The sequence below is a fragment of the Enoplosus armatus genome, chromosome 9, assembly GCF_043641665.1.
Source record: "Enoplosus armatus isolate fEnoArm2 chromosome 9, fEnoArm2.hap1, whole genome shotgun sequence".
Classification (NCBI taxonomy): domain Eukaryota; kingdom Metazoa; phylum Chordata; class Actinopteri; order Centrarchiformes; family Enoplosidae; genus Enoplosus; species Enoplosus armatus.
The window spans coordinates 23,580,237-23,597,008 of NC_092188.1; the positions used below are offsets into that span (position 1 = coordinate 23,580,237).

A 16,772-nucleotide genomic window follows, 5' to 3' on the forward strand; every position below is an offset into this window, starting at 1 on the left:
CTATCGCCGACAGGGGCCCGAGCTACAGGCCACGACCATCTGCCACGGTGGCTCGCATCCACAACCTGTGCACCTCTTTCTTGTCCCGGACTGCTGTGACATCACCCCCCCCCCCCCCCCCCCCCCCAGACCCAGGGCGACTGTGCAACAGACACGAACCTACAGCTGGTTAATCAGGATCAGAGGGAGCCACGAGGAAGCACTTGGGTTTCACGGGACTCTGCTCAGAATAGACCCACCACCGCTCACAGGCGGCTCGCTGATCAAAGACACACACACACACACACACACACACACACACACTCGATGTGAAATACTCCCAGTGTGTCCACAGTAAGTCAGGTCATGAGACTTCGGGGTCCTTGATGGTCAGCTGGCTCTTTGTGATGAATAAGTACAATTCCATTATGTCCAAAGTATGAAAAAAGGTGTGTTTTTTTTTTGTTGTTGTTTTTTTTTTTTAAAAAAAAAGAAAGACTTTTTCAATCTTTAAATACAAATATATACTTACAAAAATCTCACAAATGTATATGTACATTAAAAAAAAAGAAAAAAACATAGCAAGTGTCTCCTGTAAGTCCGAGAAAAATCAAAAGACAATAATAAAGAGGATTATTATCATTCAGTTTGTCACTAAGCAGTCTGTGTGAGGAATGGGGTTAAACCACATTACACTGTGGTCTCGCCCTGTTTACTGTTAGCCAGTCTCGTGTAAAACCTCCTCCAGGAGTTCAGGGTCTTCCCAGACCAGATCCAGAAGCCCGAGGTGATGCCCACAATGAGCGTCATGAGATACTTTATCATGAAGACGGTGAAGTCGGGACTCATGTTGGGGTGGTTCTGAGCCGGACACGGCACGGCGTACGTCTTGCACGTCTGGCTGATCCACGTCCTCTCCCACTGCTCCCGGAAGGCCTGCTCGTAGAAGTAGCAGGCGATGACGATGGTGGCCGGCACGGTGTACAACACGCTGAAGATCCCGATCCGCACCATCAGCTTCTCCAGCTTCTCCGTCTTGGTGCCGTCGTGCTTCATGATGGTCCGGATGCGGAACAGGGACACGAAGCCCGCCAAGAGGAAAGAGGTTCCGATGAACAGGTACACGAACAGCGGCGCTAGGACGAAGCCCCGCAGGGCGTCCACGCTGTTGACGCCCACGAAGCAAACCCCGCTCAGCACGTCTCCGTCCACCTGCCCCACGGCGAGGATGGTAATGGTCTTGATGGCAGGCACGGCCCACGCCGCCAGGTGGAAGTACTGAGAGTTGGCCTCGATGGCCTCGTGACCCCACTTCATCCCCGCTGCCAGGAACCAGGTGAGAGCCAGGATGACCCACCAGATCGAGCTGGCCATGCTGAAGAAGTACAGCATCATGAAGAGGATGGTGCAGCCCTCCTTCTTAGTGCCCTGCACCACGGTCCTTATGTCGTTGTCGAACCTGTCGTTGCAAACCACCTTGTCCTCCAGCAAGAACCCGGCGATGTACGCGATGGACACCATGGCGTAGCAGCCAGAGAGGAAGACAATGGGCCGCTCTGGGTAGCTGAAGCGCTTCATGTCCACCAGGTAGGTCAGCACGGTGAACAAAGTGGAGGCGCAACACAGCACCGACCAGATGCCGATCCATATCCGCGCGAATTTCAGCTCCTCCTCGCTGAAGTACATCATCCCATGAGACCGCTTGGGCTCGCAGGGGGCGCCGCAGTTCTCCTGCCCGAGGAAGCGGTAGTTCAGGTAGGGAGGCACCCGGAGCGACGCCGGGCACCTGAAGTGGTCGCTGACGGGGTCGACGACCGTGTCCTCGGTGGGGTACGGGCCGGCGCCGTCCAGCTCGGTGCGGTCCGACATGTTCTGCCCGACGCACAGCTCCCCCGCGCCGTGCACCGGGAAGGACTCGCACGCGAGGGTGTCGGGCCACTGGAAGCCGAACTTGTTCATGAGCGCCTCGCAGCCCTGCCGCGCGCGCTCGCACAGAGAGCGGCACGGGGGCAGCGCCTGCTCCAGCACCGTGCACACGGGCGCGTACATGGAGCAGAGGAAGAACTTTAGGTCCGGGGAGCACTGCACTTTCACCAGCGGGTAGAACTGGTGGACCTCCAGCCCCGCGTCCTCCTGGTTGGTGTGACCGAGCAGGTTCGGCATGATGGTCTCGTTGTACGCGATGTCCGTGCACAGCGGAATGGAAATCGGCTGGCAAAACCCGTGCTCCGGTATAGACATTCCTCGGTCGCCGCCGCCGCCGCCGCCGTATTGCCCATTCACTCGGAAAATCCCCACGTTTAGGAGCAGAGCGGAAAACAATATAGTCAAAACCTCACGAAGGAGTCTGTTGTAAACCATGGTGGACGTATCCGCCGCCGCTACCGCCGCCGCCGCCGCTACCGCCGCCGCGCCGCCTATTTGTTGCTTAACCCAACTTACGTTAACCTCGCCAGGCAGCGGGCTACTTCCTTGAAGGCTCTTTGTTGGCGTTTTCTTTGCGGGGGTTATAAAAAAAAAAAGCAAAAAAAAAAAAAAAAAAAAGAGGCAGCTTCTTGCGGCGGGATTTCCTTTCCTTCCTCCAACTTCTCGCCGCGTCGAGGCGGTTACGAGAGCGTGAGAAGAAAACCAAAAAAAAAAAAAAAATCCAAAACAAAGCAAAAACAAAACACCCCAACAACCCAGAATGATATCGAACTCCGGTTGAAATCCACACACACACACAATTTTTGTTCCTTAAGCGTGCTCCTCCAGGAGAGCGACTGCTCCGCTCTTCTGTCTGCCCGACACAGCGTCACTCTGCCGCGCAGACCTGCTCGGCTCCCCCTCACGCTCGCTCCCACTGAGGTCAAGGCAACCGCGACACAACGGCGCTTCCGGTCAAAACTTTCGAAATAAGAGTCCCGAAGAGCGCAGCATAGCCTACTGAACAGTTTGGAAATGGGTTTGAACACTCACCCTTTTTTCTCAAAGGAACCCCTGTTTCACCATTGCATATACACTGACGACCCCCCCCCCACCCACATAACATTACAAAAATGGGGGGGGGGGGGGTAGCCTACTATTTTGAAATATCTTTATGTGTATAACAGCACCGAACAATTAACTGTACAATGAACCTAAAGAGTGAGCTTAACACCTGCAGGGAGTTTGTGTAAAAGTGGCAATGTGCACAAAATTCTGAAAAGTGGATATTGCAATCTATCGGACGCTTTTTCCCTTATATTTTTAGGAACACAATTCTATGCCCGTATTCTGATTTTTACCTTTTAATTTCACTTCAGTGCGTACGTTCTACTAGTCCAAGCAGCCTGGTTTTACAATAAATAAATAAATAAAGATGTCAGCTTCTAAAATGACCCTTAAATTTAGGTAGTCTTCGTCACAGAAATGAATGAAATGCATGTATATTTTTTAGTTTTAGTTTTATATATAGACATATAAATTCTTACACCTTTGAAATCAAGAGGGGTTCGTGACCACCCATGGAGATTTAGCTGTCAATAACTTTATACGTGTGGAGTTGCTTTAAAGTATAGTGGGAGTATAAAGTATAAGTGGATTTGCAATAATAATGAGATAAAAATTAAGAATCATATTTTTTTTTTTTAAAAAGGGATAATGTGTTCACCACATAAAGGCCCTGATGTGGCTGCCAAAAGAAAATGAAAGAAAAAAAAATAGAATTACAATGAAAATATATCAACCTGTCAATGATAAGCTTCTGGTAGAATCTGTACAAGTATGGCATATGGGGTACATCAGGCAGCTTAACTTCATCTGCACTAACATACTTCCTGTTTACATCTGTCTCATTTTGACTGGCTTTACAGAGCTCGCTCTCTCTCTCTCTCTCTCTCTCTCTCTCTCTCTCTCTCTCTGTGTAGGACCTAACAGATGGGGGGGCTTAGGGAGGTCCTGCATTTTCCCTAAGGTTTGCCTGGATTGAAGGGGTTCGTTTCAGTTCACCTCTGCACTGTTATTGGCGTGAATGCTGGATGTACAGCTCTGCCAAGCATCTTAAAGGGCCACCTTAAAGGCCCCATTCCCCTCCTGCGGCTGCGGCGTTGGGCGTTTCAGCAGAATACCCGTCTCTGCACACCTGGCCCTCTTCAGCTCGCGCCGCCTATAGTGTCTCCTACATCGACAATTTTAACCTCTTCTGGGAACGCAGACAGCTATTTAGAGGCGATGGCGTACGTCCAAGCGTATTGGGGGCAAAACTGCTTTCAGCGAACACTCTTGTTTTCTGTCACCCACCCCGGTGCTCTGCTAACAGATAGCCAAAACCCTCCCACGGTGTCCACTCGCTCCAGTCCCACGGGGTCCTAGCACCAGTCCGACTGGCTCCTCCTGCTTCCGTTTAGTTGTTCATGAGGGGCCAGGACCCTCCAACAACCCTGTAAATTCTCCCACTACAGATAGTTTTATCTACATTCGGGCAATCGTATACACCATTCCCTTTATTTATAAATCTGGCTGTCTAGCTAGGCATAGAAGTCGACCTAAGTGTGCCTCTTTCAAAAATCCAATTCATCCGTGCTCTTGAGAGGCAGCGATGGGCGAACGAGTGGGCACAATAGAGCACGGATGAATTGGATTTTTGGATTGGTACACTTGAAACATCCCATATGCGCCCGGGCTCGGTCTGCTACATTCAAACATCAGAAGCCCGCTCCCAAAAATTCCCTATATCCATTCTTTTTGATACCTGAAATCTCCCCAGACTTCCTCGTTCCAACTGAAACGTGGCCGAGATCCCAAATAATGATATTACTGTTGATGGATGCAACGTTTTTAGATCGGATGTGACCATGGGAGTAAGGGAGGCGGAGTGCTGATCTGTGCAAAGGACTACCTCACTGTCCAAGAAAATCACCCCGTGCTCAGAGCTCAAGAAATAAGAACAGTGACCACTGTTGGTGTGTATGGGAAAGGTGGACCCTATAGCGACGAACCCACAGAGAATTACCGTCCAGCTCTCTTTGCCGTCTTTCAGCTCAATGTTTTGGTAACATGGCCCACGCGTCTATTGATAGCCATAGCCATTGATTCTCATATGCTTTTCAAGATTCCTTTACTCGTTCACATAGCAATAACTTGATTTCCTCACAGTCAAATGTGAGCACCATATCAAAATCAGGGAATGTATGTTTAAGGTCGAAGGAAACCTGTATTTTGTTCTTTGGCTGTTCTCTCTTTTATGCTCCCAAACGTTACGTCCCGCCTGCCTCTCCTGTTTCACTTGGACATACGTCGCGATGCGGACCTTAGACGCTCTCGAAATGCCGTCTCATCTCGACTTCAAAAGGAAGCCCTCGCTGTTTCTGCAGCCACGTCTTGACTATCTACTGAGCTGGCAACATTTATGCCATGTTCACGCCATACGAGTACGGTTGGCACATTCCCATGGGTGCAACTTGCGAGCGTGACTATTCGTCCAGCGATATATACTCTCAGGGTCAGCATACATTTCTCTCGGTGATCAGCCAGAATTCACTTTGGGAAGGGATAACTTCACGAACGTTCAAACAAAAACGACTTAACATCTTACAGATTTATTACTACAACTAACAATGACACAACGAGGACACAACAACAGCTAACTGGACATACAATACCGAAAGAGAGGAGGAACTGAATGAATACAGACCTTGAACTAGGAGGGGAAATAAGCAGCGGACAAATGAATGAACCAAAATATGGATAGTTAGTGACCGTCACAGGAGGCAGCGGGTAAAAGCGGCGATAAATTTAGAATCAGTTTGGGGTAGGGAGGCCAGTCGCATTCTCTGAATTCACCGAAGCGAAACGTAGCCTACTTGCGTGTCGGCGAAACACGTCGTCGCAGTTGCAGAGATGTTGGAAGTTGGAAATGAGGGAGAACCAGAATTCATTACGTAACAAGAGGCAGAATGGACACTGTCCCCATGGTGCAGCATAGCCGCTGACATGTTCCAGTGATGGTTCTTCTATGACGTTTGAATCATTCAGCGATTGATTTGAATTTGAATTGGGTTTTTTTCTGGAACAGAACCCAGACGTTTTAGTTTCACTCCAGCTCCATACTACTTTTCAGTTCACTTGTGGAGACTTTAAACTTACTTGATCACAGTGAACATCATGTTTATTCTTACCCGTTGTACGCGACTGTTTGATGGGTTGATTTGAAAGGCCTGCGCTGCATTACCCCATAAAAAAAAAGGCAACAACAACAAAGGTTTCCACTCAACCAATGGCTGCCTGGAGGGTTTGAGCTTTTGTAATAAAAGGGAAATAAAACATGCAGAAACACTAATATTGTTCCATGCAGAGTTGTGCAAGACCCCTGTAGGAACAAAATATGTTCCAAAAGTTCTGGAGAGTCTAAGGGCAGGACCCTTTACCTTCCCTTGTCTTCATAAAAATGACGCATCAGAAACTGAACCTGGCACAGGGGAATAGGAAATGACAACATTAGGGCACTGGACAAAGAGCAGAGTCAAAGTCAGAGCTCCACAGACACATCTGAAGCATTAATAAATTTTATTTCAGGTAAAACAACGTTAAACAACATTTACAGAAGGACATTACATCTTCCATAATAACATTACATACAGGTCGTAACAAATAATGCAACAGCTATTCTACTGTATACTATATTGTTTCACTTAATGAAGTGATTGACGACACTTCTGTTTTCCAAACCACTTGTGAAAATGATGTATTTTCAGTGCAGCATACAAAAAGAAAAAAAAAACAAAGAAAAAAAAAAAGAAAAAAGGCAAGAAAAGCTTTGTTTTTTTTGGGGTTTTTTTGAAAAAAGTTGCAAACACAGATTCATTGTTCAGCACAGCAAGGATGCACGTTAAATCCAACCTATATGTTTTTCCTACCGATACCACTTCCGTCCACATGATAAAGAACGCCAAAAATAGATGCCTTATATTTCTATTCATCATATAGGTATATTCATATGTGATTTCTCTTTGATAGCATTAAGGGGACATTTGCAACCCTGTATACAAACATAGAAGCGTCACTATTTCACTTCATAGAAGGTGCGTCACCACCTTATCAATTTCCACCTTTGACATCTCTATTGATATTATTTTTCATTTTCTCCTGTCACAGTGCTAAATTTGCAATTCCACCTAGTCTTTCCCTCTCCGCCCTTTACTTGAAACCTATGAAGGACATTCAGTTTGAACAGAGAGCCTTCAGGAACTCTGCCCACACAGGACTCAGAAAATATACGTTTTTGTACAAGGCTGCGGGCTGCCAACGCTCCACAGAAGTAAAGAAGTGTTGAGGGGGAAACGAAGCAGTGTGTGCCACACCAGAAGTGTGCACAAGGAGAAACATCCCAAAAATAATTATTCGGCTGCTAATACTGCCTGCAATCCCTTAAAGCCACATGAGGCTGGGCTATCTTAGCACAGCTCGATGGTATTAACCCTCTTCTGTCACGCTGCTTTACTGGCATTACACACCCCCTCTCCTCCCTCCCCTCCCCTCCTCTTTTTTTTTTTTTTTTTTTTTTGCGCTGCACAATCACAGCCCGGGGATGACACTGAAAAGCCGCGAGATAACTCCAAGTACAGCATTTCTATGAGTTCTCCTCAATCTGTGGTTTCAAAACGAGAGACAATATTTACATTAAGGAGGGCTGGTTTGCTTTTCCATCAGGCAAAGCAAGGGATATACCATTAAGGGCAAAGCAAGTGCATAAAAGTGACCGTACAGACTGGAATGTGCATTTTCAAAACGCTTTTGGGGAGTCTAGCCCATAATTATTTACTTTGCCTCACAGCTACTGCTGCCTATGGTCGTAGAGGCTGCGCTGTAACACAGTAATGGTAAAATGCTGTAAGACTCCGATGCCTTCTGTTCATTGCTTTTCCTCCCTTAAAGGGTACTTTCAGATATTTTGAAGTCTACCATAACTCAGCACTCACATGTATGTTGAAAGAGTTATGAGTTTCTGTAGTCATCCCTCCTCTCTACGCTAGTTGTAAAGAGATCCCCTTGTCGAGTGACAACACTGTAAAAGATAAGGGACAACATTCAAAGTTGTTGTTATGTGCAAAGCTGCATCCCAAAGTTCATTGGAAACTAATATTCAGCCGTCCGAAGCCAAATTTCCATCCAAATGTAGAGCGTAAAAACGTGGATGGATGACGTTTTTAGGGCTGACAAGCTAGCAAATGACTACGGGTTTACATCGCCAGCAACAGAACAACATGGGGATCCCATCCCAGCCACCTGACAAATGGAAGTCCAACATTGCTTGCCATTTAAGGTCTGGTTTGGCCCACCAGCTCTTGAGAAAAATATCTGTCGTTACACGTACACGCAAAGATAACAGCTCGATTCGGCTAACTCAGACTGCTGAAGCCTCACAATACAGTGGAACTTTGGAATGCATTTCAGCGTGGAACTATTTCCTACACTGCAGTCACTGGATGAAAGTGAAAATCACTTCATGGCTGTAATGGAGAAGAGGAATGATTACATTATGAGTGTTCTGTTAAGATAGATCCTAGCCTGTCCTTGAATGTGACAGACTGCAAAGCAAATACCAGCTAAAGGAGAGGGGCATGGAGGGGCTGCAGGTTTATACTGTGCTGTAGCTGATAGGACTAGACGGGTGCGGAAAGTTTATCCCAGCAGGCAAGACATCTATATTATAAACGTGAGTGCATGTGTGTGAGCGTGTTTAAGAGGCCGTGGAGCGACATGATACATATCCACAGTTTCCAATTCTTCGTGGCGTCCCATTTGCAGCCTCATCTCTTCAGCTAATCAACAGTGCAGGGCCAATATTATTGTTTCAGTCGATTTCAAACGAATCGAGATCGAAGAGGAAGCCATTGTATTGATAGTACTTCACAATTATCACCATACTTCTAAGCTGTAATATTCAGATATTTTCACACAAAACATCAAAAGAAAGACCAAAAAAGAGTATAAACATCTTTGCAGATGATACTACGTTATACAGCTGACCTTCGTCATGGTGTCATAGAAAGTTCCAAAACATTTAGAACATGTAGAGGGGCACACATATGGGGGGAGGGGGGGGGGGGGGGGGGTGTCTCTGCATGAGAGCATGTGTTGGTGGTGAGGGGACTGATCAAAGTTAATGACCACCTACAGTACACATATACTGCACACACACTACCACATACTGCAAAGCACTCATCCCTACACTTGCTTAATTTGTCAGATTAGGAAAGCTCCAAATCAATCACGACATTTGACTCATGAACGGAACAGGATATTGCAGAACGTTTGATGGTGTCAGTTAAAATGTGAAAGGGAGGATTGTCGTGGGCCAGATCAAACAATAGGCCACACAGCCTATTGCCTTGGTGTTTTACCTTTTGTACATTAGCTCATTTGCATGGATGGAAGCACCAATGCTTAGCTATTGCCCATGTTTAATACACTCATACACACGAGCGCACACACACACGCACACACACACACCTCTCTATCAGACACACACACACACACTTACAGCTGTTGTCAATTACGGTATTGCGTCTATATTCTTAAACTCACTGGTTGATGCTGTTGCTGTTGTCTTATGTGTGCACCGTCAACATCTCCAGCAGATATCATTTATGTTAGAGAGGCTTTTTAGTTGCAACACAAAACTCATACCAGGCAAGTCTGGAAACATCATGGAGGTCCACTGGAAAAATTACGAATCCTTATTACTAGTATTTCTCTACAACCAGGGTCTTACTTTTGCAGTTTTTGGCCATCATTCTTACGTCTTCTAAGAACATTTTACTCGCAAACGTTTATTTTGCAGTGAAAATATTGAAAAGTCAACTATAATTCTTCTATTACATTGCAATATTGTAACCAATGTCCAAAGGCCAATGGATGTATTATGATGGCATCCAGTGCCAAAATGCCTTATCTCTTCACTCGCCACGCCATATTGAGCTTAACGCGTCAATGTATCCGTCTAACTGTCCATTGTAAGCTACTTCCTGGTTCAACTTTGACCTCTATCTACTTACTGCACGTAGTTTTACAGTGCAGTCCCTAAATCTCAGCAATGCTGTTTGCGAGTGAAACGTTCTGATAACTAATAAGAATGGCGGTCAAAAAGACAAAAATAAGACCGTGAAAAATGCATGCCCTTTGAATATATGTCCAAATGTGCAACCTTAACCCGCCCAGGTTGGCTAATAAGGAGACAAAGAAATAGCTGACAAAGATCAATATGTTCATATACAACTACTAACCTCTATTCACTACTACCTACTAGATGTGCGCTTTAGTGTCTTAAATCAGATTTGTTGATACAAAATGGTGACCGTTACCTGACGAATACCACAGTTAGTCAGCTAACAAGCTTACATTATGTCAACACAAAGTCAGTCACATGTACGAGTCATTAAATGATTAAGTTCAACTTTTAAAGTACATGAGCCACGTCTTAACTGCTGAGTCAGAGGAGTTGTACATTGTACATAACATCAGCTGTTCTCAGCTGCCTATGGACTGAGGACCTCCAACATGGTTGCCAGATGTGTTACACCACCTGAGAGCCCTCCATCATTATCATCATCATCATCATCGTCGTCGTCGTCTGTGGTTCCACAAATTATCGTTGAACCCGGTTAGAAAGAAACGGAAAAGAACCCGAACTCTTTAGGGTAATTTCTTTTCTTTGAACTGACTGCATTGTTTTCGTTTCATAGACGTACATTTGTTCGTATGCATGTCTCCTGTGTGTGTTTGTTGAGTTATGCGTCTTTGCAGTATAGTGGTGAGAAGATGAAGCAATATTAAAACTGTCCATTATATAGTTTCTAGATGAGTATATCATACATACAAATATACATTCTTAAATAGGAGGCTAGTTACAAACACAAAACACAATATGTACCGATAGTAAAGTCCTTTTTGTTTATACTGTGACAATGATATATGAGTTATTGGAACATTATAAAAAGTAAACAAATGATAGCCTGAAATCTTAGGTACCATTCATAATGCATACATGCATTCGTATCTATACGCAATGCTCGCTCTCTTTATCATGCACACGCCACACACACACACACACACACACACACACACACACACACACACACATACGCCCACGCTCACACATATTGTGAAGGTAATAAATAAAGAGAACTGGGGCTCTTTCATTCGTCTGAATCCTCCATCTCAGCGTCCTTGTCTTCGTCTTTTTCAGCCACCTGAAACACAAAGAGACATAACACACGATCTGTCAGTGACGCAGTCCAGAGAATTGATGTTGTGGGGGGGAAAAAAAAAAAAAAATGCTACACTCACATTTTTGCGTTTCCTCGCAGCCTGGAATCAGTAGTTAGCTGACACAGTTATGGGTCAAGGTTTATCAGATGTGCTGTCATTGTGTGAAGGTGATACCATGAGCGCTTACTGGATTGAGCAAGTGATCAACTGTCCCGTTTACCCTTTCTTTAGTGAAGTGATTGTCTGAGTCACACTGAAACATTAGTGGATTGTACCGCCGCTATTAACAAGTTCTCCAGATTGCTGACGGCCTGACTCGAGATTCTGAGACGTTTTTCAGTCGACTTGTGTTCCTTTCGGGCTCATCGTGGTCTCGGCCACTGGTCTCACACATCACACTGCTCTCTTTCGATATCTATCTGGTTGGCTGAGCGCTAAGCATGGAGTTGGGAGTCAGGACATGATTAGCCTAGCTTAGCAGGAAGGCTGGAGTGGGTGGGGTGAACAGCTGGCCCGGCTGTCGCCGACGTGAAAACAAACCGCCGACACTTCGACCCTCCAATCTCACTATCGGAAAGAAAAGCAAAATACGTGCATTTCCCAAAACGTTCAACTAATTTCTTTAAAGGGCTAGTTCACCCAAATGACAAAAAAAAATCATACTGCCAATCATATTCCAGAAATCTCAAAGACTCGAAACCTATACAAATAAGCCCAAAACGTATCTGCATGGCTAGATACCATTAGAGTGAGAAAACCCGCTTTTAAGGATTTTCTTGACTTGGTCTTGACTCCATTTTGTATTTGACTGCACTTTATATATATATGTTAATATGTTAATGTCAAACTAAAAGCACAACACTTCCACAGTATGATGTCTCGATGGCACACCCATTCCAACAACTTTGGAAAATATTTTGAGGGTCAACCGTGACGAGGGAAAGGGAAAGAACACTGAGGGGATGAAGACAAAGACGGGAGGATTTGAAAGGGGTGAAGAGGAGGAGGAGGAGGAGGAGGAGGAGGAGGAAGTGGAAGATGACCAAGAGGGAGTAGAGGATGAAGAGGAGGAGAGAGAGGGAGTAGGAGATGAAAGTCAAAGACTACAGGATGCGGGGCGAGGGGGAGCGAGGGAGGATGGGGAGGTGGAGAGAGAGCGCAAGAGGAGGAGGAGGAGAGGGTGAAGAGGAAGAGGGAGCAGAGGAACAAGGGGAGTGAGCAGAGAAAGGAGGAGGAGGAGTAACGGAGGAGGAAGAGGAGGGAGCTGTGGACTAATAAATAATTCACAGCCTCTCTCAGGTCCCTTTTCTACCCCGACTTTCCTCTTTACCACCTCACACGCTCTCCCCCCCCCCCCCCCCCCCCCCCCTCTCTCTCTACTTCTCTCTGTTTTCGCTGTGTCGTTCGCCCAGCCTTTGCTAGTCAGTTCCCAGTGAAAGCAGACGGATATGCGCCAGGAATCTCAAACGCTGGACGACCGCCTTGTTTACTCGCAGCTCCTGTAGCTTTCTGACTCCAAACATACTTACTTACACACCGGACTAGACGCATGTGCATTTTAAATGGTGGGTCCAATGTAAAATGAATTCCCAGTTAAAACAGGATACAAGGGTGGGACAAAATGTGCGGAGGGATCATTCTGGGTGTCCTCTTTTCTATTTTCCTGCCCATTTGTAGCGTGGCCCCCGTACACCCACACAGATGTTTTCAGGTGCTCTGGCTGAGTAGGCCTCTGCTCAGGTTGAGGGCAGGTGGCAATCTCCTGCCCTCAACAGTGAGAGTGAGAGGGATGCCAGTCAAGCACAGTCTGTTGACGCCCACACACACACACACACACACACACACACACACACACTCCTGTGAAGAGGGCTACTCAGCCAAAATAATTAATTTCTCCCGCGTGGGTTTTGCAGGGCCTTTAAAATCCGCTCCAGGTCGGAAACAAGTCTCACATTTGTCTTCGCGAAAGCTGTACATCCAGAGCCCAACGAATCAAAAGGTGAAACCGAGGAGATCCTTCACACGCATCGCAATTTTATGGTTCGTCCAAAACCAGGAAGGTGATCATTTCAATTTAAGCGGCCTATTTGAAGGGTATTTCAGAACCGTTCGTCTCTTTGGGATGCACTGGTGACAGCTTTCTGCTGACTTTTTAAGGAACACCTTGTGGCTTCTAGTTGAATTTGCCCTTGTTCTTCCTTTCTGGCCGCAGAAGGACAGGACGAACTAAAGGTTAACGGCTTCTCGTGTGAAAACAGCTAAAAGCCACAGCTCAGCTGCCAAGGTCACCGAGGCACCGTACCTCTGTGTGTGATCCCTCCTCACCGTCGTACACTCTACAAACCAACAAGGAATTAATTGTTTTAAGGGGATCTGATGTACTACGAACAGATGTAGGCTTCCGCTCTCTTGGGATCAAAGAGCACCAAGTAGGGGTGTGTGTGTGTGTGTGTGTGTGTGTGTGTGTGGGGGGGGGGGGGGGGGGGGGGGGCACTTGGGAAGCAGATGGAGCTGGTGGGTGGGTTTTGTGGGGAGAATTTAGGCGTGGCCAGCTGCTGGCTGTCCTTTAATAGAGACAGTCTCACCGCCCCCCCCCCCCCTCACAACAAGAACAACAATAGAAAGAGAAGTAAATGGGAAAGGGGAAAATGCATAGAGAAACAAAAAGACTATCAGAAGCAGCAAGTTGCACTGATCTGCAAACTGATTACAAATATTTTGGGATAAAACCACAGATAACTGTTTGTTAATAACAATTGTGTCGTACTGCCCCCTAAAACCGGAACGTTCTGCTTAATATTTGCGCTCGAGGAGAAGAGTGTAGGAGCATGCTTCACACATGTAGCTTTCTCTTGCACTTCAGCACTGGTCTTACACCTGTGGTGTGTGAGGAATTGTATGGGCTCAAATTAAGATCTCTAAATGTGACCAAGGGTGCGCGCCAGGGTTTCGTTCGGGGGTTTCGCTTCTTTTAAACGACTTGCACTAATAGTCTTGGTTTAGGTGTTCCACGCACAATCCCACAATCCACCCACCAACTCAGACTGTCTACCTGTAATAAGAACGACTAAATTGTGGTTAATCAGTTGGGTGTGATCAATTTTGAAGTACTTATTTTTAGGATTTATATCCATGGCAGGAGTCGGTCATTCCACCGCTTTGGCTCAGATTGAAAATATCTGAAATATCTCAACACCTTTTGCATGGATTGCCAGGAGATTTTGGAAGACATTCATGGTCCCCAGAGGATGAATCCTATTGACTTTGGTGATCCTCTTACTTAATAATAATATCTGAACAACTATCGGATGGATTGCTATGAAATCTGACGCAGATATTTGCGGTCCCTAGAGGAAAAATTCTTATGACGGTGATGATCCTCTGACTTTTACTTTACTTTACTTTACTTTTCACTAATTCAGTGATATATCTTGGCACAAAAGTTTGTACCGATGGTTGTTCATGGTATTTTTATCTAAATTTCTCCACAACAAATGGATGAATTGCCATAAAATGTGGTACACGCAGTCATGTCTCCGGAGGATGAATTGTAAAAACTTTCATCCCCTAACATTTGATCAAATATTTAATATATCAAATACTACTTTGGTTTATGACCAAATAACTGCAAAACTAATGACATTCCCATCAGCCTCAGCTGTACTTTTTGCTGCGTTTAGTGCTAATTAGCAAATATTAGCAATCCAACTCGCTCAACTAATGGCGGTGAACATGGTGAACATTATGCCTTCTAAACATCAGCGTGTTAGCACTGTCATTGTGAGCCTGTTAGCATGCTGATATTAGCATTTAGCTCAAAGTACCGCTGTGCCCAAATACAGGCTCACAGTAGATGCTTAGTCTTGTTAATCTCCTGTGTATCTGACCAAAAACCAGACCATCAGACTGCCTTTCCTCTTCACAACAAAAATGATTGACAGAAGTCTGAACTATGCATGTCCTGAGCCAGGCAGATTACCGCATTTTTTTTTTATTGGATCACAACAACAGTAAATCCTGATCATTTTCTGAGCATAACGAGCAAGATCCTTTTTGTGTAACCAGAAACAGAAGTGTTGCTCTGAAATCTCACGAGACGCTGTTGCAGGAAGATGACGGTGGAGTTCTTCTTACTTCTTTAAAAAAGAAAAAAGGTCTATCTCTGTAGGGGATCCTTTCCAGAACGGTGTCAGACACTCAGAATAGCAACCTGAGCCTGTCACTGGCTAAAACGAGCACTTTAAGTGGACGTGCTTTTAGGATTACATCGCAGCCTTTGCAGCCCGTTCGCGGCGGGCCAGCTGAGGCGATCTCCTGGACCAATTCCAAAACCTTTGGTAACTATTAGTCATTTAGACCCCAACAAATAAAAAATAGGGCCCAGGTTTGGAAATAGCGGAATTACCCTTTAATACTGTAACGTTTAGGCTACATTGAACACTGGTGACCTGCAGCGCGCTTCCTTCGTATTGCTGTGCGAGTCACAGGCAAAGCAAGACAGTGAGCTTTCCTTTTTTGGATTGGGTCTTCGTCTTTTGGATCCAGCGAGGCGCTGTGAAACTTTTTGTTCAAGTTTGTGTAGCATGGATAAGTTAACGTCTACAAACTGCACGTAGGGGATGAGCAACAGCCAGCTGGTCCCGGAAAAATAAATGCCGGCAGGGTGATCAAGACCCCAAAGTGGAATCCCTGTTTTGATACAAAGGAGCCGATACACGGTATGACTATAAGATAGAGACATACACACCACTTACGCGCTGCTCTCACGCCTGGTGTAGCCAGTTTCATTAGCCCTGGATGGGCAGCAAGGAGGCCGACATTGAGGCATTGCACTTGTATGCACCTCAGTAGCCTGGATATTGTAGATGTAAACAGTGTGTCAGAGTTTGAAGCCATTCGTCGCATGCCTCCACACCGTTTCTCAAACCAGCTCGGCTGAATCAGCCTGACAGACCCACTCACCCCTCCTCCCAGGGGTCACGACATCTGACCCCCCTCCCCCCCATGACGGGAGGTCCCGTTATGTCTGATCCTGTTTAATGAACTGAGTCAGACTGCCCTTAAATGTCACTCGCTGAACACCCCAAGCTGAGAAGGTGCTGATGGTTTAATAAGCTGCTTTGTTATGGATCTGTATGTATATGTGCACGCATGTGTGTGTGTGTGTGTGTGTGTGTGTGCATGTGTGGAGTGAGTGCGTTCGAGGGTGAGAAGGGCTCGACTTGGTATTTGTTGGATGTGAGTGAGTACATCACAAAGAGATATTTCCCCATATTTTTATTCAAACTTTTGGAACTGGAACTTGCCGGTTTTCCAGTGATTTTTGGAGGAATGCGGTGTCGTGGCCGAGCTGAGCTGACACATCTACAACAAAGACACACTCCACTGTCCCTCCAGTGCACTGACAATTAACAGAAGCAGGGAGGAAGAGAAAGTCAACGCTCCAGTTAACAGTCGAACATCTCAGACGGCCCGCCTCCACACGCAGTGATTTTTTTTTCCGCAGCTTGCCGGTTGTTTGGACTGCTTACATTAATCGAGACGAAACTCGCAAACTTTTCCGT

At 45.9% G+C, this 16,772-nt stretch overlaps 2 protein-coding genes across 2 annotated transcripts in view; both read right to left on the reverse strand.

Annotated features, from left to right (window-relative positions):
- Positions 1–525: 525 nt before the first annotated feature.
- On the reverse strand, positions 526–2,463 carry fzd1 (frizzled class receptor 1). Its single transcript, XM_070911476.1, has one exon. It carries the CDS (start codon positions 2,338–2,340, stop codon positions 670–672), a length of 1,671 nt encoding a protein of 556 aa, XP_070767577.1. The 5' UTR covers positions 2,341–2,463; the 3' UTR covers positions 526–669.
- Positions 2,464–11,138: 8,675 nt separating this feature from the next.
- cdk14 (cyclin dependent kinase 14) overlaps positions 11,139–16,772 on the reverse strand; it is a 149,789-nt gene continuing 144,155 nt past the window's right edge. Inside the window, exon 15 of the mRNA XM_070911678.1 lies at positions 11,139–11,189. The gene's annotated coding sequence lies outside the window, so the exon portion shown is untranslated. The remainder of the gene's footprint in view (positions 11,190–16,772) is intronic.